Below are 24260 nucleotides of genomic sequence, written 5' to 3'. Positions count from 1 at the left end.
CTTACATTTGTAGTTCTCCAATGTTCACTTACTCAACATATAGCCTAATTACACATGCAAAAGTATGCTGGAAGATTTGGAAGCCATAAATATTTATTGAGGAGAAAACATGCTCTGGTTTTTCGGCTCTTAGCAAGAAACATTTCTAGAGATACAAAATAACCACAACCCTGAACAACAGCAAGCATGTGCTGAAAATCTATTAAGATACCTGCAGTCTGTCCTTACCGATACATGCAAATGCAACACCAATTCATGTTCTTTTATCATGCAGGAACTCTTAGTTCCTCTTATCAATTTCAATATCTATCAATCTTCTCTGCTGACAGCTCTCTCAGGTACTCATCACAGATGAGAACTGAGTGCTGTTTTATCAACACAAGCAAAAACATCTAATTATTTCTATTGAACCAGTATCTTTCAAACTTCTCAAAACAATTGTTCTGGATACAGATGTGATGCTTTGGAAAGCCCACAGACTCATTCATCATTTCATCCAAGCAACATGCCACTCAGACTCGATCCAGGGAAAGGAGACAGCTGGATATGGCCATCCTGGTTCTATAACATTTCTGAAAGACAATAGCAAATCCACTAAAGCATGAAAAATGGCGTGGGGGGGAACACACACACAGACTGCCCACATGCTCTCCTGCATGGCTTATGAACCACCCAGTTACTTACCATGGGGGAACTCAGTATGCAATGCGGCGTAAAACCGTGTAAGAGGTTGCCCATGACATGTCCATCAGGAGACAGCTTGACTAAAGCACAAGACCAACCACCAGCAGCCTGCCACCAGTTTTTTCCTCCTTCATGGCTCTAGCACTGCTTCCCTCCAGTTATGGAGAAGCTGAAGAGGTACAACTGCCTTGAACCTTGCACCTCCATAGAGGAGCCCTTCATGCAAATAAAATGGATACAGAAAACCACAGATTCACCCTCTACTGACAAGAAAGAAACTATCCATCAATCAGTTATGTCTCACTACCAGGAATAATAACTAGATTTCACACCCAAATGACAGGATTAATCACACTTAATTAAAAAAAAAGTCAACACCATGTAAAACTTTAATTTCTATTTTTGTGGTCCTCCTTGCTGGAGAAAGCAAGATACAAAAGTCTATTTTAGACAAGCTAGCTAGCTACACACATTATTGTTTCTGTTCTAGCACACAGTTAAAGGAGAGCTGCCAGGGGTGGCCGACCTTATCTGTTAGGCTGTGCTCCAGGCTCTGCCCAGAGGAAAACCAAAAAGTCAGCAACGCATCTCTGACATCCCTTGGCAGCCACATCAAGGCGACACGCATATCCCGAATTTCTAGGACGCATGCACACAAGCACGCAGCATTACTGAATATGTTACAAGCGATTCACTTGGAGTTCACTTCAGTTTTAACACTGATAAATTGCCAACATTAGACTTCACGCTTGTGGCCTTGTGTCAGCATGTTCAGAGCCCTACCAGGGCACTGCAGTACGCCTCCGTTTATTTCCCACTATTTGCAGAAGAACAAGACCCATCCAGCTTTTTTGACATGAACAAAGAGTTTTAATAATTGGAAACGAGAAATGCAGCAGGAAATTTGCTATACTCCAAAATAGTTTCAATCCAGCTGCCCTTTACGTAACACCCCTGATAGCAACCTAGAGAAATTAAATCCCCTCCGTGCTTCCCTTGCCATCCCCTGTTCAGATAATGACATCTTTATGCAGACAACCCTGAAAACAGATCCATGAAAGTCATATGCCAAAGTTTAAGGCTTTTCACCCTTTGCCTGAAGATATCTCCTTTCAGTTCAGATCCCATTCCTTCCCTTCCCTTGTACAGGTCCCAGTCCTGCCCTTAGCACCTGAGAAGACACAAAAGCATTTGGAGCAAAGCCACCGCTGGATGCCTGCAACATCCTAAGAACATATTTTTCTTTGGGATAAAGGAGCAGAAATTAGAGAGCAGGAACTTTTTCGGCTGTGCAGGTGTCAGTGCACGTTACTTTAGCTCTACATGCACTCCCCAGTGCACCTCCCTGGTAAACAGGCTAATAAATCAGAGCAGAATACTTACATTAGCACCTCCACGGTTTTCTCAGAAAAGTATCAAGGATCTAGTCTAAGTATAAGTACTTAAGTTTTGGGGGTGGGGTGGTGTTATTATAAAAAAAGCTATTTTATCTGGGCTTTCTTCAGGGGTGTAAGCAAATCTAAGCCTCAGCTAGTTGTGTTGAACCACACTGAGCAGCAAAAACTGTTCTGCTTTTAGAATCTGACACCTTAAAGTATAAATAAAAACACACTAGCACATGGCATGACAGGAGCTTGTTAGGAGCCATGGAGATACCTCTAACTTGTCACTGACAGCAAGGGATTGCACAAGCAGGATCTCAAGGGGATCATTTACTTTGGTGTCCTGCCATGGCTGTGCCGAGTCTGGACTCATCCTCATCAGACTTCAGGTTAAAAATTGTTAGATAAATAATTGCATCCCAACTAGCTCACTTTTCCACAACAGGGTGGTGCGCTGAGCTACAGTAGAAAGCCTAAAATCAGCTGGTTTCATCCCTCTTAAACCAACACACAGGTTAAGAGCAGATGGGAATAAGCAACTAGCTGCAAATTTCTGGAGCAGGCTGGAAAGAAGCGGGCAGGGTGCGGAGGAAAACCTCACCTGAGTAATGCTCAGCACAGGCATCACAAAGGCTGGGCAAGTGAAGGACTATCGCCTTGCACTCCCCTCTGATCATTGTAGAGGAACTGGAAAGAGGCAGACAGCACCGACAGACTGACCAGGGCTCTTGCACAGAGCCAGGGACAAGATAAGAGTGTGAGCGCTGTATCATTTGTCACACCCAACTCCCCAAACATGCACACACTCAAAAGCAATTTTTTTTTTTTTTTTTTTTAAAGCTGTAGTAGGCTTTGGCATTAAGTTTGGGGCAGGGGAGAAAGGTGCATTTTCCCATGCCAACTAGAGGGGCAGAGCACTCAAAATCCCAGAGGAAGCTGCCCCGAAACAAACCCAAGGTGAAGCACCTAGAAGGGAAAATGCTGCCTTTGTGCAAAGCCAACCACGCTGCCCAGCCCCCACCCCCCCCCACCTTCCTCAGCTTCATAAGCACCACTTTGAAAACACTCTCATCAGGAAATTCAGAGGGAGGCCATACCATCGCATCCCCTCTGCCTGCCCCCCCGTGACACAATTGGTGTATCCACTTTCCATTAGAGTATAGGAAGCTTCGGCAGCCCAACATCCCACGCTGACATCAAACTACTAAAACAGGAGTTATCAGATGGAACGCGTGGGTCAGCATTGTGCCTCAAGACACAAAAAGGACCTTGGTATTAATGTGAGGAAATGTGGCTATTGTGTGCAGAATGATACCCATTCAGGCCCAGACCACTTGTCTCTGGACGCTACTCTCTCTGGAATATCCTTGGCGCCAGCATCTAGCATTTCTCCTCATCCCCTTAAAGAAAAAAAGTCACCTCGGCAGGGGCCGAGCCATGAGCGAGAGCACTGTGTTTTGCTCAGAGCGGCAGCAGCGGGCGTGCACGTGTGTGCCTCTGGAGTGGATTACAGGAAACTGTTGGTTCTGCATATCAAGGAATGATCAATTGTCCAGAGGGTGGAACAGGCTTTAATTTCTCATGAAGCATAAATTGTGTCCCGTTATTTCCCCCACACACTCCAACAAAGCCACATCTTGCTTTCCAATTGGCTTTTCACTGCCATCAGGATTTTGCTGCCTTCCCCCCAAAAAATGGCTTCAGGCACCTCTCTGCAGCTAAAACCACCAGTGTGAACATCAGCTGTAAGTGGCAATGCATACTGCAGTATGCATTTTATGCAGTATGCATTTTAGCAGCTACAGCTCCATGCATCCTTGGTAAGTTGTACCCAAGTTTAGGAAAAAAAAAATAAAGAAGAATTGTGTAAACCTTCCTATTGCAACCTGGGGAAAGGAGAAGGTGAATTGTTTTAAAACCCCAAACCACAGGAACAAGATCCAAAGGATGGAAATTTGCCTAGCTGATTTAAGGGGGCTGCCGAGCAGGTAAGAACCTTGTGACTGACCGCAAGGCTGTGGCCCCACATGCTTTGCAGACCCACTGCAACAAGTGAAGGTTGCATTGCCTGTCTACCAACTTTAAGGCTCAGCCTAAACCAAATTGCTGTATTCATTTGCAGGGATTTATTTCCAAGTGTGCTACAGAAAGTAGCAAGCGGCTGAATCCCCTAGTTTGCTGTTTCTGCAACAGGTTGAAGGGATGCAGGTATGTACACCTGCAGCCCAGGCTCCAGAGGGATTTATGGAAAAGCCCACATATAAGATACAAAGAGAGACAGATTTGCATCCAGATAGCATTAAGACAGAAGGATTGATACATTTCAAGCTAGCTGAGAGAATAGGAGAGCAGTAGTAAAGGCATGTATGAGCCTGCAAGCCACTAGACAGCTAACCCAGTAGCTATGAATCAATCAGGGTTTGTTGCACACTGGTCTGGAAAGAGGTCTCCCCCACTGCACTCCAAATTCACTGATGCTCCTCATTCTCTCTGGCACCAATTCCCAGGTAACAGAGCATCAGGCTGGATTTTCCACCTGCAGCACAGGAAAGGTAACATCCCTGCTCCTGAGGTGGGGGCTCCCTCTCCAGCCTCAGGGAAAAGGACTTCATTTGGGACAGGAACACAGTACCAACCAACTCAGGCAAAAACACACACAGCAGGGCACAGACCTAACATTTCCCTTGTACACATTTATTGTGACTTCAGAACATGTCTCAGTCTCTACAAAACATTCTGATCTTCCCCCCCAGCAAAGCAGATCCCAGGGCCAAAAGCATCCAGCTTCAGATGAAGACCCATCTCCATGCTGGAGCTAACATTTGCCGAAAGCCAAAATCTTGCCACCAAAACCTAAGCTAGAAGGGTGAAAGGCAAAAAAGAATAATAATAATAAAAAAAAAAAGCCACGCCATCTTTTATCAGCTACCTCAAGGAAGCAATAAAACACCCAGAAGAGAGGACCCAAGTATCAAAACTGAAAAGCATTTCAGTGCATAGGCACCTGCACTGATTTGAGCTCAATATTCCACGTAAAAGTAGCCAGTATTAATTAAAAACAAGATAGGCCATACCTTAAGCCCCAGATTTCTTCAAGCTATCCTGTTTTATACACATCTGTGTGCACAGCCCAGCATTTTATGACAATGGTTAATTGTCACAGTTTTATGGGCTGTGCTATGTTTTGTTGGCTCAATGTTTAATCCCACCAGTGATCTTTTTAAAACAGAATTATAATAAAGTGCATCCAATTATGCTCATAGCAAGCTGTACGTAGATCATACAGAGATTACCAGCTCAACAGGACAATGGCAAAGCTGTCACCACATCTGTAATTCTATTTATGTTGCCTGCCAGCACCCAGACCTTGGGGTATCAACTCATCCCCTCCCAAATAGGATTTTTGGATCTTTTAGCCCTAAACTAAGGTGGGCAGCAACCTCACAGCAGCACACCAGAACAGTTCTCCAGCAGGAAAGAATTTGGACAGCACATCAGCCAAGAGACCAAACTGTGACAACCAGAACAGACAGACTCACAGATACCACAGAGCAGCTATTTTGTTTCAAGTCACCTTAGAGGTTTTTCCTGCTGGAGGCGGAGCAAGTGTATTTTATGCAGCAAGTGCATCTGACACTAGGGAGCAAATCAACGCAAGCAGTACTAGAGAGCCCTCTTTGCAGAAGAGGGCCTGTGGTCAGTCCCTCTCTGGTCAGGCAGCAACCGCTCAAGCCCCAGAAAGTGTTGCAGTGGGTCGCGTGACACACGAGGGCAGTATCGAGCCCTCTGGCACTAGGAAGCCTTTAGCTCAAACAAAGGTTTCACCCAGTTTGGAGAAAACAAAAAAAATGAGATAAAGACAGAAAGATGTCATTCCCAGTCTTGCTTTCCTTCCGTGTCTAAAGAGCACCAGAGGACCTTGTAGGATCCTGGTGTACTAGCTCCCCTGGGGGCTGGAAACTAGATGTCTGGGGGAATCTTGCATTACCTGGACAAAACCTGCAGGTGTTTTGTTTGTGGGTTTGTTTTTTTTTTTTTTAGGATATTTGTTTGCTTTTTTTGGGCCCTTTCTTTTCAGCTTGTCTTGCTGGACACAAGCACTGCAAGTGCTCAGCTCCACGGTTTTGTTCCAGGGAAGCAAAGCTTGAGTATAAAACAAAACTCCCAGAGAGCAGCAGCAATGCAAAGGCATTTCTGAGAAGTGTCCCCTTGCAGAGCCAAACAAGGAACAGCACACTCCCAGACATACCCTGGGCATGGCATAGTTAAATGTCATTACTGGAAGGAGCTTAGGAAGCTTGTGAAGAGAGTATTTTTTCAGCAGTTCAGGCTACTTTCATTAGAAGAGCTAAGGAAGTCATCTCAACCACTTTCAACCACCTCAGAAGTCAGCTGTCCCTGAGGATCAGCTATACCCTCTGCAGCCAGAGACTGGTCTAGTATTATAAAATCTACTCTGGAAGATGCTTCGATAAAATCACCTCTGAGAAAAAGCCGACAGGCTAGATGGCTAACACCTGGAGTCTGAGGAATCCTATATGCCTGACAGGGAAGAATTTGGATTTTGGCTACATGGACCACTTTGATGCTGTCACGGGGAAAAAAAGAAAAAATAAATCTCACTTCACACCACACCTGCCCTTATTGAAAATGTGAACTTCTATTCTGCCCAAAGCCCATTTTTTATAAACCTCCATCCTTACATTCAAAAGCGGATTCCAGCAGACCAAAAGTCCATTTTTCCTTAAAAATCCTAAACATGTCAACTGAAGAAAAAGGATACAATTAATATCACCATCGCAAACATCAGTGCTTCAGGGAAATAAGGAAGTCTTTTTTTGTCCTATTTTGAATGGAAGAGAAAATACTTACAAAAAGCCCAGGAGGACACACAAGGAAAGCCAGCTTCTTCGTATGCAAAAGAATCCACAGCACTTGCATTCCTCATCCCCGAGCAATGCACCCCCACAGCATTAAGCCCAGGCTTGTCATAGCAAAGTACAGTTCCCCTTAAATCTTTCAATTAAGACGGCATTTGTAAAACTGCAGGCTTGAAAATTACTAGAAATTATCCCTAAGTTAGAGTCACCGCTTCGACTCAAAAAGCAAACTTCAAGACAGTCCAGCAGAGGTCCAGGCCATGCCTATTCTGCATCACCGTTTCCAATAACTGCTCACTATAGATTGCTTGGGGTTTGCTTGTAAACTGAAAATAACTTTGAGGAAACTTAAAGGACTCTCCAATACTGCGATGCCAAGGAAAATCCAAAGCTCGTGTATTTAATCTTCAAAATAATCAGTGTCCACACAGGCAGGCTCCCTCCAGCTGCTGGAATGAATCCCAGGCTGCTGCCAGGTCCCAGGACTGCTTTTTTCTAGACACATCGCGTGAAAGCCAGGTTTTGCTAGCCCTTCTCCTTCAGCATTTAGCATACCCATGACACAGAAAATGTTAAAAAGGCACACTAGAGGCAAAAGCAACCTCTAGAGCAATCTAGGGATTTTATCCCTCGACAGCAAACATTTTAGATATCCCTGAGGGTGGAAGCCCCAGGTGTGTGTTCTTGCTGGTGTGCTCATCCGCAACACCGTGGGCACTACCACCAGCAAACACCATCATCCTCCTCATCATGAAGCTGCCTTGAAGCAGGTACAGATCTTACTAAAGCATATCTGGGGGAACACAGCACTTGGGACTTCTCCCAGAGCAGGCAGTTTGTATTTATAAACTGAGCATGACACGCAACAGCACCTCCCTGTACTATAGACTCAGGTGCATGCTGTGGGGGCCTGACTTCCATCAGAGATGTCTAACAGGCTGGTTTTCTCCCCATTTTTGCCATCTGCCTCAACACAGCAGGTCTAGGGATTACCTCTAGCCAGGAGGATAAAACCCAAAGGATGCATGTCCAACCCCCAAAATCCCCCTACACTTTTTCTTCTCTTACCAATTGCTGCAGAGGGCAGAAACTGACCCAGGACAATCCACAGCTCCAACTCACCTCCAGCATTTCAATTAAAACAAGATCAAAAAAGCCTCCAAAATCCTCGGGAAGCCCAAGAACCACATTTCAGTTATCTACACCGCCAAAAATACCCTGATTCCTCACCAAAAGTAGCTCTCCTTTAGCAACCAGGCCACAGCAGCAAGAGCAAAACAAACTAGGAGCTGAAACACTGCATGCAGATGGCTGAAGACCCTCTCAGCAGCCAGACTTAATAGGTTTTTTTTCCCCAAAAAACCTCTCCAAAGTTTCTCAGTAAGGAACAACCGCGTCTCGTAGCCCCATCTTGGGGCTGGGTGTTGACACTCACCAGCGGCATTCGGTGGCACCTCCAGGTTGACATTGACGAAGAAGCGGATGCTGTCGCCTGAGACGATGGAGGAGTTCACCGCGTCAAAGAGCTCCTCGCCCCCCGTCTCCTCCTTGGCCTCGCAGCCATCATCCATGTCGCACTTGAGGTACCCTGCCAAGGAGAGGGGGAGGGTGGTTAGGGGGGGCGGTTAGCAGGGCCGTGCCAGGGCACCCACCGGTCACGGCCACCCAGGGCCGCAGCCAGGCCTCGGCCGCACCCGGGGGCTTCCCTAGAGCCTTTGTCTGGTGAGGGCTGAGAATTATAAACAATGGGCTCCAGCACACCTCGGGTTAGGCCACAGGTGGGTGTCCGAAGGGCCAAGGGCTTGGCACACCAGCCCGCCTGCCAAGCCGATGACGTGAGTGGCAAAGCCAGGAGTCACCACCTTGCTCCTCTCAGATCAAAAAAAACCCAAACCCCCACCACATCAGGATGAAAACTGTGATCAGAAGCCATAAAACTGCCAGGCAGCGACCCAGAAGCAAGAGGTGCACCACAGCCCCAGCCCACCCCAAACCCAACTCCAGCCGTTGGCTGCACAGCCATTTCACTTGCTATTCAGCAATTTGAAACTGGGGGGGCGGGGGGGTGGGGGTGGAGAAAAAAAGCAAAAAAAAAAAAGACCAAAAAAGTTCCCAAGGAGACAACCAATATGGATGGACAGACCTGCAGCTCCCCACGGGGTAGAGGAGCAGGTCACTGGAGGCAGCAGCACCGAGAAAGCAAGGCAAGTTTCTTAATTACAGCGGACAACTCCTTAGCCTTTTGTAATGCTTCTAATTAGAGTTTAACCTAGCCTCATTCAACAGCAAGCTGGTTCACTGCAACATTTTATTACGAAGCAGCTGGAAGACTCTTGTGGCATGCTTGTGTATCATGTTTAATTAGGAGAATTAGGGACATTATAGAATGTCAATTTTTACATTACCAGGATTATTCAGCAGCTTCTACCCATCTTCTGACAAGTCTTTTATGCCTAATTTGAAGCAGGAGGGATATATTTCATTAGCTTGCTTTAGGCACTATAGTAAAATGAAAAGGGTGAGCTTTGAGGCAGAGGTTTGAATGGGGACTAAAATATTGATGGCTTTTTTTAAAGCCTTGTATAAGCAAACAGAGGCAGCAGCAGCTAAAAGCAGCACACGCTGTCTTGGCGGGATCTTGAGCCAACAGCTCGCCACCACACAGAACAAGCCCTGAGCCGGAAGGCCACAAACAGGAACTCAGTGAGGCAGGACAGGGGCTGCAGCGCTTCCTGACGCAAGCAATGTGCCGACGGGTGCTCGGCATCTGCCCAGGAGGGTGCAAGGGAGCTGCAGGAGCTTCAAGCCTTCAGGTGACTTCTGAGCTGCTTATCCAAGGTGTGGGAAACCCAGCAAAAACAACTCAGACGAAATAGAGATTAGGAGTAAGATTAACCTATCTGCTCGACAGAACCGCTTCAGGTTTATTCCTATCAGAACTGCTCCGAAGGCTTCAAGAAAAAGCATCCACTGTGCTGCTGTCCCCATCCAGCCTGCCCAGCAGCTTGCAAAACACACCAAAACCACTCTGCTGGTGGATCTTAGACAACTATTTCCATCCCTGCACAATGGAAACTTGTCCAAAGACAGCCAGAAAGAAGCGAGGCAAGGAAAGCATAGGAAACGCCTGGACACAATACCCAAAGTATCACAGCACTCTGGGCACCACCAGGTATGAAACTGCTGCACAATGGCTGGCAAAATGTGCAAAGACAAGGGAGAATGGCCTTACACTGAAAGAGGGGAGATTTAGATTAAATATCAGGAAAAAATTCTTCCCTGTGGGGGTGGTAAGGCACTGGCACAGGCTGCCCAGAGCAGCTGTAGATGCCCCATCCCTGGCAGCATCCAAACCAGGCTGGACGGGGCTTGGAGCAACCTGGGCTGGTGGGAGGTGTCCCTGCCCACAGCAGGGGTTGGAACTAGATGGGCTTTAAGGTCCCCTCCAACCCAAACCATGCTGTGATTCTGTGATTGAGGGGCAGCCTGTGTCCTGGACAGATGCAGAACAGCCAGACAGGGTGCCTGCTGGCATCAGAAGTACTGCAAAGCCCCATGCAAGCACCTCAATTCTAAACAAAGTGCCAAACTTGGGGTTTGGTTCCTCCAAAATACATGATGGACACTATAACCTCTTTACAGCAAAGCAGAGCACCCACCAGTGCTGACAGCCCCCCTGATGCCAGAGGAGCTTGGACAGCCCTTGTAAAGCAGAAGTTAGCCTGCGCAGGCTCAAATACATCATATTGGCTTTTTCTTCTCATCCATATCCAGGATTGCGGCCCCGAGCAAGCTGTCACAACACATTTGTGTTTCTCTATCCTTCTTACTCAGTGGGTCAGATAGGAGGCACAAGGGCGGGGGCAGGAAGATTATTTGAACACGCAGTTCAAGAGACCATGGCTCACTTGTTTCCCACTGTCTTAACACAATTAAGACACAGATAGGTAAATCGGTAAAAGTCAAGCAGGGAAGACTATTTATTCCCCTCTCAAGCCCACTGAAACTGGCTTGATAAGAGCGCAGCAGCAGTGGGCCCTGAAAGCAGAGAGGGCTGTACATGGGAGAGAAGCAGCACAGGAGCTGGAAGAAGGGCAAGGGTGGAGCAGATCAGAGGGCTGGGCAGAGGTCAACGAGGACTCTGGCAAGGGAAGCATCCTCTGTTCCTCCCTCTTTAGGGGAGGAAAGAGCAGAACAAAAGGCAGCCGAGCCTCATGTCCCTTGGGCAAGGGACGGACAAAACAGCTTGCAAATAATCCCAAACCTGGGCTATACAGGAACTGCACTCCCGGGCAGGTGTCTGCTTTGTCACTAAACCACCTCAAGGCTTCAAACCAATCCTGTTTTGAATCCCTAAGCCTATTAGTCTGCCAGGCATTTTAAAATACAAGCAACTCATGCCTGTTCACATACAGGGTCACCTCAAAGTGAGAAGATGTCATCTCAAACTGTGTGCATGGCAGATGCATCTTCCCTTCCCTCTGAGCATGGCTCAATAGCTGCCTCCAGCCCTGGCAGCTGTTTTCCCCCATCGCCTGATGATCACTGAGTGCCACCCCTGCTGCTTGAAGGGCAGCAGATGCCACAAGCAACAGCAGAAGCCATTCAGTTCCTCTAAAAAGTTTTGATTGGTGTTTTACAGAACTTCAGAACAGGATCTGATGTAGCCATTGCACAATTTGTGTAAATATCAATCAGGTTTCCATACAAAAGCACAGTCTCGGTAACACTTTATAGCCTGTGCTATGAGCAGCTGCTTCAGTGAGGTGGAGGGCAGTTTTAGACACCTTTTCATGCTGCCTCAGATTGACTGGGGAAGAGTCTAAGGTTCCTGAAGTGATGCCCCCCATCCCTATCACTGCAGTTTGCTGCCTTCATATGAAGGCAGCATTTACTAAAGTGCCATGAGCTACATGACAGGGCAAGTCAGACCTCTGCGCATGGGAAGTGCTACTTCAGCCTGAAATACATTCTAAAAGCACTAGAGAAAAGAGATTTCACTCGAGTAGGCAGCCAGAGTACAGAGCTGAGCTAAGGTTGGCCGAGAAAATCAGTACAGCCCTTCTGTACTTTGAAGAATACCTTAAGGTCAGGATGATCCCCCCTCAGTCCACCCTGCAGGACTCATCTCACAACAAAGACAAATGGAAAAGCACAAAACCTGTACAAGGCCAAGGACAGCGAGTACCATCCTTCAGTGCTGCAGGAACAAAATCCACTCTTCGCCCAGCGCAGCCATAAGTAGCAGATGCCTTGACCCTAAGTCTTCCTGTACCTCAGCTCATCCTATGCAACATGAAAATAAGCTATCGGCCCATTTCATGCAGCTGCTGGGAAGAAAAACCAAAAAACGAAGTTTCTCTAGCCACTCCTCTCTAAAGCATCACCCCTTCCTCTGTAATTTCATGCCTGGCCCAGGCCCGTCTTGCTCGCTCCAGTAACTCAACATGCATCCCCATCTTCTCTCCTTACTTTCATCACCTTCTCAGATCCACTTCACCTCCCCAGTCCTGCTGCTATCAACCCCTTCACAACTCTGACAAGGTGCCTGCCCTGCAGCTGTTTCACTGTCGAGCTGAGTTTTAAGAGCCCAGGGCTGTCAGGAAAAGCAGGGAACTGAGCTGCAGCAATAGGAGGGGGCATTACCTCTCCCACCACTGCTTTAGTGGCAGCTGCACCTGGGGTAATAAAATCAGCAGAGCAGTAGTTAGCAGGAAGCACAACTTCAGCCACATCATATACATTCCCTAGAAAGGCTTAATTGCTCTGTGGGAGCAGCACTTACAGCCTAGGGGCTGCAGACTTCTCCAAGAAAACTAAAATCTTTTCAGTTTCCTGGGAGAAAAGCAACTATATTACTAACAACATCTTCTCAAACCCCAGTTATGAGCCTTATGCCAGACACAGCCCCAGCATAACCTCTCAGTGGGCCTCAGAGGTGACAAAGCAGATCATGGTATTTTAATCAACATCTGCAAGCACACACACTAGCCAGGATATTAGCAGTGCAAATGCATCTACCCACGCTTCGGTGCAGACTCAGCTTAACACGGCAAGCCAGAGTAAGCATCCAAGGAGAAGGTGTCGGGGGGAGATGAGGCATTTTTCCTTTTGGCATTACCAGATGTTGCATGGTTCTGGGCATATGTGCACTCCACATTTTTTTGGTTAGGCAGATATATTGTTGCTACTGCCTTAGCAAAAGTTACATGGATGAGGTTAGGGTACATATTCATGTAGCTACATTAGCAGGGTAGAATAAGAAAGCTAAAAATCAAGGCTCGTCAAAAGGTATTGTCCTCTGCCCAGTCTCTGCAAAAAATGCTGGCTTTATTTCTGAAGGACCACATTTATGCTATGTTAACAGTCTGAATATTCAAAACAATTTTCTGGAAACCACAGATTTTTACCCTCAACTTCCAAGGTAGTCTACACTACAAGTCTGGAAAAAGTTCTCATTCACAGCACCTGTTTGCTCAACACTGCCTATTTTCTTAAGCTAAATCCAAGCCCCAGCTTCTAGAACCATGGCATGGCATCTCCTCCTCTTCAGAAGAAGTTGCCCCCTCCCACAAAGTCTCTTCAAAAAGTCAGAGGGCTGAAGTTACATTAAAAGAGTTCTTTTGAGCTCATACAATTAATAATCCAGCACTATCAGCTAGCCATGCTAAAAGCCATTTCAGATTTCTCAAGTGGCTTTTTTAGGCTCAGAAGGCAGTAAATTGCAGGACAGTCCTTTTTACCGCTTTTGCAAAACAGCACTTGTGGCCACCTTGCCAGAACATAGCAACAACGGCATGTACTGTGCTCCTGCTGGACTCAGCCAACTCAGACATTTTGCCCCAGATGGAAAGCCTTTGCTTTTCCTAACATCACTGCTTTAAATATTTTTGTCACTGATCCTGATCCATTCAGAACTGAAATCCACCAACTCTTAAGAGTTTCAAGCCATAAACCCCACACAGTCAAATAGCAAGCTCTGCTGCAGTCAGACCATCAAGGGTAGGAGTTGGCTTGTTTTGGAAGAGTCCAAGAGCTATTTGCATCCACTTTCTCAGAAGAATTACAGGTCAAGTACAGAAGGACAACAGAATCAATAATAATACATCTTCAATAGCTTGTAAAGGTAAGGGGGCATCAACCGGGACATAGGCATTATCCTATAATCAGGTCTGGTTCTTTCAGCATCCCAGTGCTCAGCTGTAAGACAGTCTTAAGGCACTCAAGAGAGAATTAAGTCCTGTATCTGCCTAAAATCTAGTCATGGTACTAGCATTAAGTTAAAAAAAATCATCAACTTCATCTGTTTTTTCTACTTGTGAATTTTCAACTTGCTCTAACAATAGATGCTAATTTTCATGAAAGGCATGAGGTTTTAATTAACCTGAGCTTAAGTGATCAGCCTGAGCTTTAAGCTATCAGAGGGCTTGCTTTGTTCCCGAGTACTGCAGGCTTGCAGATTCACTGCGTCACTCAGAAAATACCTAAATCCCCAACGCTGGGTGCAAAAGGAAACTCAATTAATAATGGAGCCTCCACCTCCATTTTGACCTTTACACTCTGCATAAAAACACAGATTCATGTTGCCTCCAAAGGTTAGATAACCTTACAGTTAATATTGGCAGGGATACTGTGATCGAAGGATTCAGGGGAGACTAGGAAGAACTTTGTGCAAGTGTTATCAGTTCTCCAGTCTGCACAGTATTTTAGAAAAATAAAAGGTTTTAAAGAGCATCCTACTCACACACACACTAACCAAGGCAAACCTCTGGTCACATCTTATATGCTGATTTCAGCATAATCACCTACTTACCAAAATAGCTCTCCTTTTTCAGACAAAAAGAGTGCAATCGTATTGATAGAAGAGCATCTTTGGGGTAAATATTTGCCTAAATTTTACATGTTCCTGTTGAGGTTAAACTTCAAAGTTCGGGGGTTACTTATTGTTTTGACTCACTGGAGTCTGAAAAGCGATCGTGAAAAATTTCTCCCTTGCTAAAAAATTACTCCATTTCAGACAAGAACAATTGCAGTGCTGTAGCCACAAAGCAACACCCTCCAAAGGCTGCTATCAAGTCACATTTTGCAAAGCTGTCTTCCCCCAAATTAAAAATTCAAGCCATGATGATTAAATAAAGCAGTTCTACATACAGCTAGATGCTTGCTAGGATTTTAAGCTTTTCCTTTAGTTCATAGTCAAGAGATACCCTGGCAAGGCTTGCTATTTCTGTCTGAAGGAGATTTACCTGTCGTGCAGCAGGCAGCCACGTGGACGTGGCTTATGCCAGCACAGGAGAAGACAACCGGTGGGAGGTGTAGGGGTTGTCCACAGACCGCGTTGTTGGACTGCTGACAGCTCATTGGCAAGAGAGGTCCAGAGCTTACCTCCCACACTTTTGTTAGAAGACCTCTTTTATTAAGGCAAATATTATGGTTTGGCACAGGTAAGATCAGTGTCTTCTCTGGGTCATCTAGATGGGATTTAGACAAGTGTCCTCCAATCCCAGCCCCTCCATGACTAGCTTAAGGGGCAGAAGAGCTGGGGAAGTGTTGGGTGATGCTTCTTAGCTCTTGAGCATCACTGGGAGCCCATCAGGTGTGGATCTGCAGCCTTTTGGAGTAATGACCACCCTCTGTAGAGATGTCAATCCATTGCCTAAACTTTCAGAGTGCTTCAAGACCACAGATTAAACCAGAACCTCCTTTCGTAAAAAAAAAAAAAAAAAAAAAGGTAGAAAGTGTCTAGCAGGTGAGTCACCAAGACCAGACCTGCATCCTTTAAGTAACACATGCCTCCACTACTGGTCAGCCACAGCTTCAGTCACATGTTTCCAACCCTATTTCAAGTCAGTCTTTTGTTCACCAAGAACCAGATGGAAACAAAATTTCCCCTGCTACTTCACTAATAATTTATAACAGAACTGAAAGAACTGATCTGCTACAAAAAAATCCAACACCCAGGCACTTTTGAATTAATTCCAGTATTGTATTTTGCAGCCAGATTTCTAGGAAATGTTGTGAATAATCCAAGTAATTCAGTGAGGCTTTGTTTTTATTTATTGTTTTGTTTTTACAAAACACAGCAGCACGTGGAACTTCAGTTCTGTACCAGAACTCACAGAAATCAGGAGTGTTCATTTTATTGTAAGCCTCCTGATAGTCAGTTCTCAGAAACAGAAATTTGCAAGAGATCTGCAAGCCACCCCCTCTAAGGTTCTCCATAGGTAGCAGTAGTGCTTCTCCTCTCGGTAAACTGAGCATCTCATCAGGGGAAACCCATTGCAAAGGATTTGTTCCACAAAGACATTTTGATTAATCTCCTAGTTAAGCTACCGATTCTAAGATAAAGACAAATTTAAAGAAGAAAAAACCCCACAGCACACTTACCAAAGGGAACTGCAAACTGAAAAACAAGAACAACCAGATAAAATGTATCAAATCATCCCAAGCCAGAGTGGGGCCTTGGAGCCCTTCAACACAGCTGCAATTTATTGTGCCAGCAAAACCAATTAATAAGTCAGAGAAGACCAAGCAGTGAGGGATTTGCTGAGGAAGACAAAAATTTATGCTGCAATATCTGTTGAGCCAGCTTTAAAACAATGCAACAATTCAGATATCCCCAGCACTATACTGGGACTCCTTCATTTAGATTTTGCAAAAGGAACTATAAAGCCTCCAGTCTTGCGTCTTAACTGACCCAAGAACTTTCTCTGATAAGAAGCTCATCATACACTAGCAGAATTTAATCACTTGCAGCTAATAGCAATGCCTTTAGAGCTAATCTACTTGTAGCAAGCGCTGGATACTTCCCCACCACCACCAAAGAGGATGCAGGAGCCTGACAGCCAAGAGACAATGTGGGGCTTGATGAGTAGTTATTCTGAACATTGATTACCAAGCTGCATTTCTTCAGGACTCCAATTATCTTCAGGTGTGCAGTAGCTCTACACAATCATCTCATTAATCACTTAAATTTGCCAAGAGCACCACTCATTTGACAAAACATTGCTGAAGATTCAAATGACTTCAACACACAGCCTACTCATGGGGCAGGGCAGGGGGAACACCAAGTATTACTGAGCTGTGCCAGGTTTTATTTGCTTGTACAAGAGGCTTGTTCCACAGACACAAAAGGAATAAACACATGGATTTTCATCAGCAAGATGTGTCAAAAGACAACTATCATAATGATGTATATAGGCTGCAAACAGAACATGGCCAACAGCTGCCATCATACCTGCTGCCACCACACTGTCCATCAGAAACTTCTAACTGGGCAAGCACAAACTTACCTACTTATTTTTCCTCTTAATGTTACCTCTGTAAAACTACTAAACATTATTTTTTTTCCTCCCCAGTCATATTGCAAGTGTTTACCCTTCCTCAATGAGCCAAGGGCCAGAAAAGCAGCTTTCAGTCAAGTTCTTCCAGCAATAGAGGAAGACCAGAGTATGCTGGAAACTGGAACTTGTAGCTAAAAAACATGGGTTCCTTTGAATAACTCTCCAAATTTTTAGCCAGTTAAGAAGTTAACAAATACATTGGTACATGGTTTGAACCATAACAACCCTCTGAGCTTCCAGAATATTCATATCATTCATATCAGTCATAACCCTGGAAGCATTTAAAAAACACATACATGCAGTACTTAGCAACAGGGTTTACTGATGGACATGGCAGTCCTGGGTTAACAGTTGGACCTGATCTCAGACATCTTTTCCAAACTAAATGATTCTATGATTTTAACATCCATTCACTAGTAAAATCATTCCCAGGCTTTCCTCAGCAATTAACAGAGCTACAAATTATTAATTACTTCAGTAAGTTTTTATGAACAACAAGAAGGAGACTCTTACAAAGCAGTGCTTTTGGCTTGCAGCCAAGATTACCCTCACTACAATGGTTTAACCTAAAACTGCAGTCTCAGCTTTGAAGTTTTAACATTGCTGCAGCTGCTATTGAGAGCACAACAAGGGTAAGAAAAGAGTGAACTGGCAAAGGCAGACACAGTCTCTGAACAGAGACTCAGATATGGTCAGAAACAAAAACATCCCAATTACTAAGGATACAGAAAACCATATGTATATGCAAGATCTCGGAGAAGATAAGCAAAAAGCTCAACTGCAAAGAGCAACAGCATCAAAAGATGTTTCTCAATGTTTCTCTATTGAGCGGGGGGGGGGGAGGAAACCAAATGCTAAAGGAATCAGATGAAGAGGTTGGTGGTTTTTTTTCTTTGCCCTCCCCAACACACAGCTTAGTGGGTTGGTGGGGTTTTTTTTATTATTATGTTAAAGGTGGGGCAAGAGCATCTCCTGGTCTCCACAATGGACTAGCAGATCTGGACGAGTGGTGCCAAGAAACAGCTTAATGACTACATAGCTCCATATCAAAACAAGTAGTTTTGAAACTACGTGAAGAGGTAACTTCTTTCTCTGCAGTTTCCTCTAGCCCTGATTAAGTTTTTGGGTAAGTCTTCAAGAATCTGAGTGCATGAAACTTCCACACAGAGTGCCAAAGCACTGCCTCACGGAGAAATGTGAATATTCACACTAGCAAGCCCTGAGATGTGCTGTCTGTATATTCTGCACAGGAACACACAAGCAATCAGGCAGCAGAAGGTGACTCATCACTCAGCAGCAACTGAACTTTTAGAAAAGGTCAGTTTGTAATGAGGAATGAGAATGACAGCAGATTTGAGCGTGAAATAACCAAGAAATCCACTGTATTTTCAATCACAATTAATACAGCATTCAATACCACATGCAGGCTGAAGAGGAACTTGCAGGCAGCCTTCCCTCGTTCCCCCAAAACATGCAGAAGCACAATAGGAAAGAAGTATACACAGTTTCATGAAGTCCTTATTTAACAGTAGCTCTGAGGTTCTGTCTCCTTAAGATAAAGGAGGAAGCTGAGTAATAACACAAATAGGGCAGAAATAAACCCTTACTGCCATGGCACCATGTTGAAAAAAAAAGCATATCTTATAGAAGAGCTTTGCACGGGGAATGCCACAACTACAAGTATGTGCTCTAAAAACAGATCTGCTTTTCAGTTGTTTTTTTTGTGTGTTTTGTTTGGACAGTTTGAAGAAGACAGAGTCCTAGAAAGGGGCATGTAGAGCTTTCCTACATAAGATGCTAGGACAGCCAGCTGCACTTGTGTACCCTGTGGCAGGAGATCTTGGGGTGAAGCAGGTAGCTCCAAGAGACAGCCACCTTTGTCCTTCCTCCAAGAACAGCAGTATTTTTCCCCAAGCCCTTACACTTCTCTCAGCCAAAAGCTGGAGGCTTAATCATCTCTCCAGGTCCCAACCTGGTTCACCTTCTTACATTCCCAGTCCTAAGGAAAGGACAGGGACATCCCAAGGGGCTACAAACAAGCCAGGGAAGGTAGGAGCAGGGCTACCCAAACCTCATGCCTTCAGAAAACCTCCTTGAGGTCTGGCATTAATTTCTGCCCCTCCTGCAACTCAACCCAGCCTTCTGAAAATACCCCTTCCTAGAGATGAGAGTACTTGCTTCCAGTTTCACCCTTTTGCTCCTAGAAATTGGATCCATATTACACTTTCAGGGAAGGCAAGCGAGCCAGTGCCAAAGGAAGCACTGTCAATAGCAATGCTGGATCTACTGCAGCTGATGTCTGGCAGACCTTCAGCTTCGCCCTTCCCAAATGTTAACCTGAGACTTAGTCCCCTGCAACAAGAAGGATGAGCCTTGTGACAGCCACAAGCATCTACAGGCCAAAGTAACTGGAACGTTCTAGTCTTCTGCTCTCACCATTTGGAAGAGCTGAATACTCCAAGCACTACACCTTCCCCCAAGGGCAAAAAGCCTCAGGCCCTTAGAGACTACATCCTCAAGAGGTTGATCTTGAGCAGAACTCTCAGGCTGATCTCTGCTTAACAACCTCCACACATGCCATTACTCCAAAATCAGTAGAGAATTTGGGACTTCACTGCACTTCAAGTCTGGTTGTGCGATACTTTGGCCCTTTATCAGTACAGTATCTCTAAGAGCTCAGCCACCTTTGTTGAGACAGATGATAAAAGTTGCCAAATGCCACAACTTAACCTTGCTTCAAAGAAAAAAAATAAAATCTTAGCAAGCACTTTGCACTGAAAGATGTATTTACCAGAGCCATCCAATATTTTCCTGATGCTCTTGGCAGGTTGTCTCCAAAGGGATCTGACACCTACACATTATCTCCACTCCAGAAAAAGACAAGCAAATACACCTGCCAGCCTGTATTACAGGAAAACATGAGAGAACTTGAAAAACAAGGAGCCACCCAGAATAGTCACAGATGACAACATGAAGATGATTATTTACTGTTTTGAATATCTAGAACATCTAAAGGACTTAAAAACGCAGAGTCTGCTTCCAGTACAAGATTACACAATCACTGTGCAAGACTGTCTTTGCATGCTGCTTAAGCTAAATGGTTTTCCTATCACCCGTTTCAAGTTCTCAGCTAACCCTGTAGTGCAACTCCCCCTCCAATAAAGCAACACTATGTACAAAACAGTCAAATAATACTTGCCACTCTCTTCAAAGAAGTATCCATTTCTTGACATCGCTGCTGGTGGAGACTCTAAAAAGACATAAAGAGAGGAAACATAAGAATCATCAAGATGCTGAATATCTTTACCTTGCTGCTAAACTCACTGTTAGCCTGGGTTACAGCAGAAAGCCAGTCCCAAAATACTGCAGGCACCCAATTCTGCCAGATGTGGCAACTTTAATCTTTTGCTTATTGACTTCAACATTTACCAGAACATCCTATAGAGTCACTGCCTGAAAAAAAAAGTTAAGCAGTCTCAGGCTGGGACCACAAAACAGCAAGACTAAGGTCAGGACAAGCCTGATCATCTATCTCAGTGACCTATCAAACCTGAACAAATGCATCCAAAAATAATACAAGCTAAGCATCTAAAGGCTTTTATCAATAAACATAAGCCATAATGAAGTCCAGGTTGTAGCTTATGCTCATCTAAAATGCAGCAGTTTAGTTTAGAAAAAACAACACAGCTTAGATGGGAACAGCATTTCACATCCTATTCTGCTGCTCCTAATCATTAGGATATCCCAAAACAGTGCTTGGCACTTGATGATAAGCACCAGAACACTGCAGTCTTCCTTGGCCCGCTTCCGGAGCTGGGGTCCTGCAGCAAACCCCATCTGCACCAACAGGGTCTCATGAGGAAGCCACAAGCGGGAAATAACTCTGACCAAGAGCAAACCCCTAAACACAGCAACACCAGGACTGAATCCCCAAGATTCATTATGGAACATGCTTTCTTATGTAGTGAGTCAGTTCTGCAATTAACTGCTGGCAAACTGGGTATTTGCCATGCAAAGAGATGTTCAAACATCACAGGAGCTCCTGCTTTCAGGTGTGATCAAAGTCTGGTACCCAAACCCAGCCTGGTTGGTTTTAATACTAACAATATCTGACAGTTCAGACTGCGTGGGCTAGAAGCAGCAGCTTTTCTGTACAGGTGTACGCTCCATTTTATGATGAGCTAACAGAGTGCTATTACAAGCCTTGAGCAAAAGTCACCCAAGCAGCCCCTTCAAAATCTGCTACTAGATGCTGCCTCTTTATATGCTTCTTCCCAGCCAAAATGCAATCAAAAAGAGGAATAGATTTGCTCTGTCTTTCCCCACTTCATTAGGCTAATCAAATGTTACCTACGCAAGCCTGGGATGAATTTGGGCCAACAAGGAAAGAGGTTTTGCCTGCTTTATTGTTCTACAGATTAGGCTTCCTGCTTTTCGTTTGAGGTATGAGACAGTTTCCCAAAGACCCTTTCTCTACCCCATAACTTTTGGCTTACAGGTTATGTGCTTTTTTTTTTTTTTTTCCCCTTTCACAGTATGCCACATTTCAAGCATCATAATTCATCACTGTCCACCGGGAGCCTTTGTGCGCAAGACGGATACAAGTCACATCACTGACGGTAGCACCTTCCAACCCTAACACTTGTCACAGCCCAGCGTGGCTCCGATCTTTCATGCAGACAGCACTCGGATGACCATTAAAAAAAAAAAACAACCCAAAAAAAACCCACACCACAAACCCGAGGGCAATTCAAGTGTCTGGTCCAAGAAAGAAACACAATGTTCCAAGTTCATCCCAGAACAATGGGTTGAAGGAACAAATGCACAGTGGCCAAGGGGCACCCATTACACGAGTCAATTGTTTCCCTCCACCTGGAAGGGAAGGAGAAGATCCATCCAGACCGATTAGCATGCTAATGATCAAAGGAAAGTTTTATAAAGAGGCTCTTATTGTGTAATGATTGCATTTACGTATTTCAGAGCAACAAACAAAATATGCCTAGGCAGATGGATTACCCAAGGAACTGACATTCCCATCAGGATGTTATATCAATTTCTCATTTCTAATATGACTTCTGAGGAAGACTGAAGCAACATGCTCAACCTTCACTAGGCAAAGTGAGACACTGTCTGCTTTTTCTTTAACATGCCTATTTCTATGGGTTGATAATGCCCTATGAATACAAATTCAGAGTTGGTTGGTTTCTTCATTAGAAATACCTTCTAACCGCGGCATCGCCTGGGCTCACATTGCACCTTTATGGGAGACTGGTGTGGTTGTTGCTTGGACCAGGCATGAAGAGGGCAAGGCTGGGGTATTACAGCAGGCAGTGCCATTTCATTAGGTGGCACTCGTTCCTCTGAGTCACTAATGAGCAACAGTCCCCTAGGCAACATGCTCAGGCAATTATGTTGGAGGTGCTGTTTTTTCAGATGAGTCATAAAACAGAGGTCTTAACCTTGTAATTAAAAATGCAATGGCACGTTTGGGGGGTGGGGGGGTGGGGAAGTCAGGCATTCACCCTACTAGGTCCTGGCTAAAGTCCAGCCTTGATAATTTGTCTTCTCCCTACATAATGCTATCCCATAGGACCAATGGGATTCAGACATCAAAACAGGCTTGTTGGAGCCTTTTGAAAAGTTGCTACAACTCCCACAGAAGGGGCTACGCACATTAACATCAGGAACAGTGTGTAACATGCCCAGGAGGCAAAAGGTGACGGGGTGTTTACACAAGTCCAGACACATGCACAGAGCTTTGGGACTAGCTTAAAGGTCAATGCATTAGCAGAAGTAGAGGTAGGAAGGGTAAACTGGGGCCACATCATCTGCGCCTGAGAGTCTAGCGAAAGCAGCATCCACCTACCTTTTGAACTGAGCAGAACAAAGGAGACAGGTTTGAGTAAGAGTGCAATTAATATCTGTCATCCTTATGCTGTTAGCCTCTTTCTCCCCATATTTCCCCAGTCAGTTTAACACAAGCAAGCATAGCTTATGTTTGTGCGGTGCTACCTAAAGACCATGCCAGCTAGACCATACTTCAGTGCATGCTCAGTGGCAGTCAACAAGGCAAACACATCAGTAGATTCCATATGCCTCTCCTTTCACAAGGCTTACGGGATTTTAATATCCAAAGTCTCAGCTCCTTAGTCATGTTTTGCTGAAGAAAGGAGCAATGGGTTTGAGTTGTGCAAAACTGACAGCAAGGCAGGGCCCTCTTTCTCTAGCAATAAGATACATCCCCACAGCCTGATGCACACACACCAACCTGCATTTCCTCTCCCCATCTCACCTCTGCTCTCAAAATTAGGAGGTCAACCGAGGGGCAGTTAAAAACAGTAATCAATGCAAGTGTTTAGCTTAGGGGAGCCTGGGCAGGAATACAAGTCTCCAAATACCTTAGAGATCAACACTACAATGCTCCAGGGGTTTGCTTGAAGCAGCAGAACTGTTTCCACAAAGTACAAATCAGCCCCCTGCACTAGCCTTTGCAGGCTGGAGGAAAAGACCTACGGCCTGAGAAGCACTCTATTGCCACAGGGTGGGAGTTCCCCTCTCCACACCAGCACACCACATCCCTCGGGTCCACCAAGCCCATGTTGCCAGTTCCTATCCCCCAAGCATTCTTTCAGAGAGTTCATCAATTCAAGAATTCGATGCAAAGCAATTTCAGCAAGACATAAGGTCAGGCTTCTAGAGACAAAGCTGGAAAGCATTATCCCAAGGAGCTAAGATACACAGCACAGCAACTCACTCCCGTGCCTCTAGTATCTTTCACTAAGAAGCTTATATCCTCACTCTCCAGATTCTGCTTTCTCATCCAACGCCTACAAGGACAACCAAACTCCCTGATTGCTCTCCCTTTCTAAAGGCAGAAAAAGATGCCATCTTCTGTTATCTGCCAAAAAGCACATGGTATAGCTCTTCTGACAATTTAAGGAGTGCTCATTTTTAAGAGTTAATTTCCTCCA

The 24260-nt window shown here is 45.1% G+C and overlaps 1 protein-coding gene across 9 annotated transcripts in view; it reads right to left on the bottom strand.

The window, feature by feature from the left end:
- SLC4A11 (solute carrier family 4 member 11) overlaps positions 1-24260 on the bottom strand; it is a 123853-nt gene that overhangs the window by 58639 nt on the left and 40954 nt on the right. For 7 of the 9 annotated variants that reach the window (XM_055796246.1, XM_027777175.2, XM_055796251.1 and 4 more), the window contains exons 2-3: positions 20489-20539; positions 8382-8534 (exon numbers count right to left, since the gene is read on the bottom strand). In XM_055796246.1, the coding sequence (XP_055652221.1) occupies positions 8382-8534; positions 20489-20539 (204 nt within the window). Of the gene's footprint in view, positions 1-8381; positions 8535-20488; positions 20540-20613; positions 20996-24260 lie in introns of those variants that run through there. The other 2 variants (XM_055796250.1, XM_055796247.1) reach the window with 2 other exon arrangements.

This window comes from Falco peregrinus, chromosome 2 (assembly GCF_023634155.1).
Source record: "Falco peregrinus isolate bFalPer1 chromosome 2, bFalPer1.pri, whole genome shotgun sequence".
Taxonomy (NCBI): Eukaryota; Metazoa; Chordata; class Aves; order Falconiformes; family Falconidae; genus Falco; species Falco peregrinus.
Note: the sequence above shows the minus strand (reverse complement) of the source record. Positions and strands in the feature narration are given on the sequence as shown.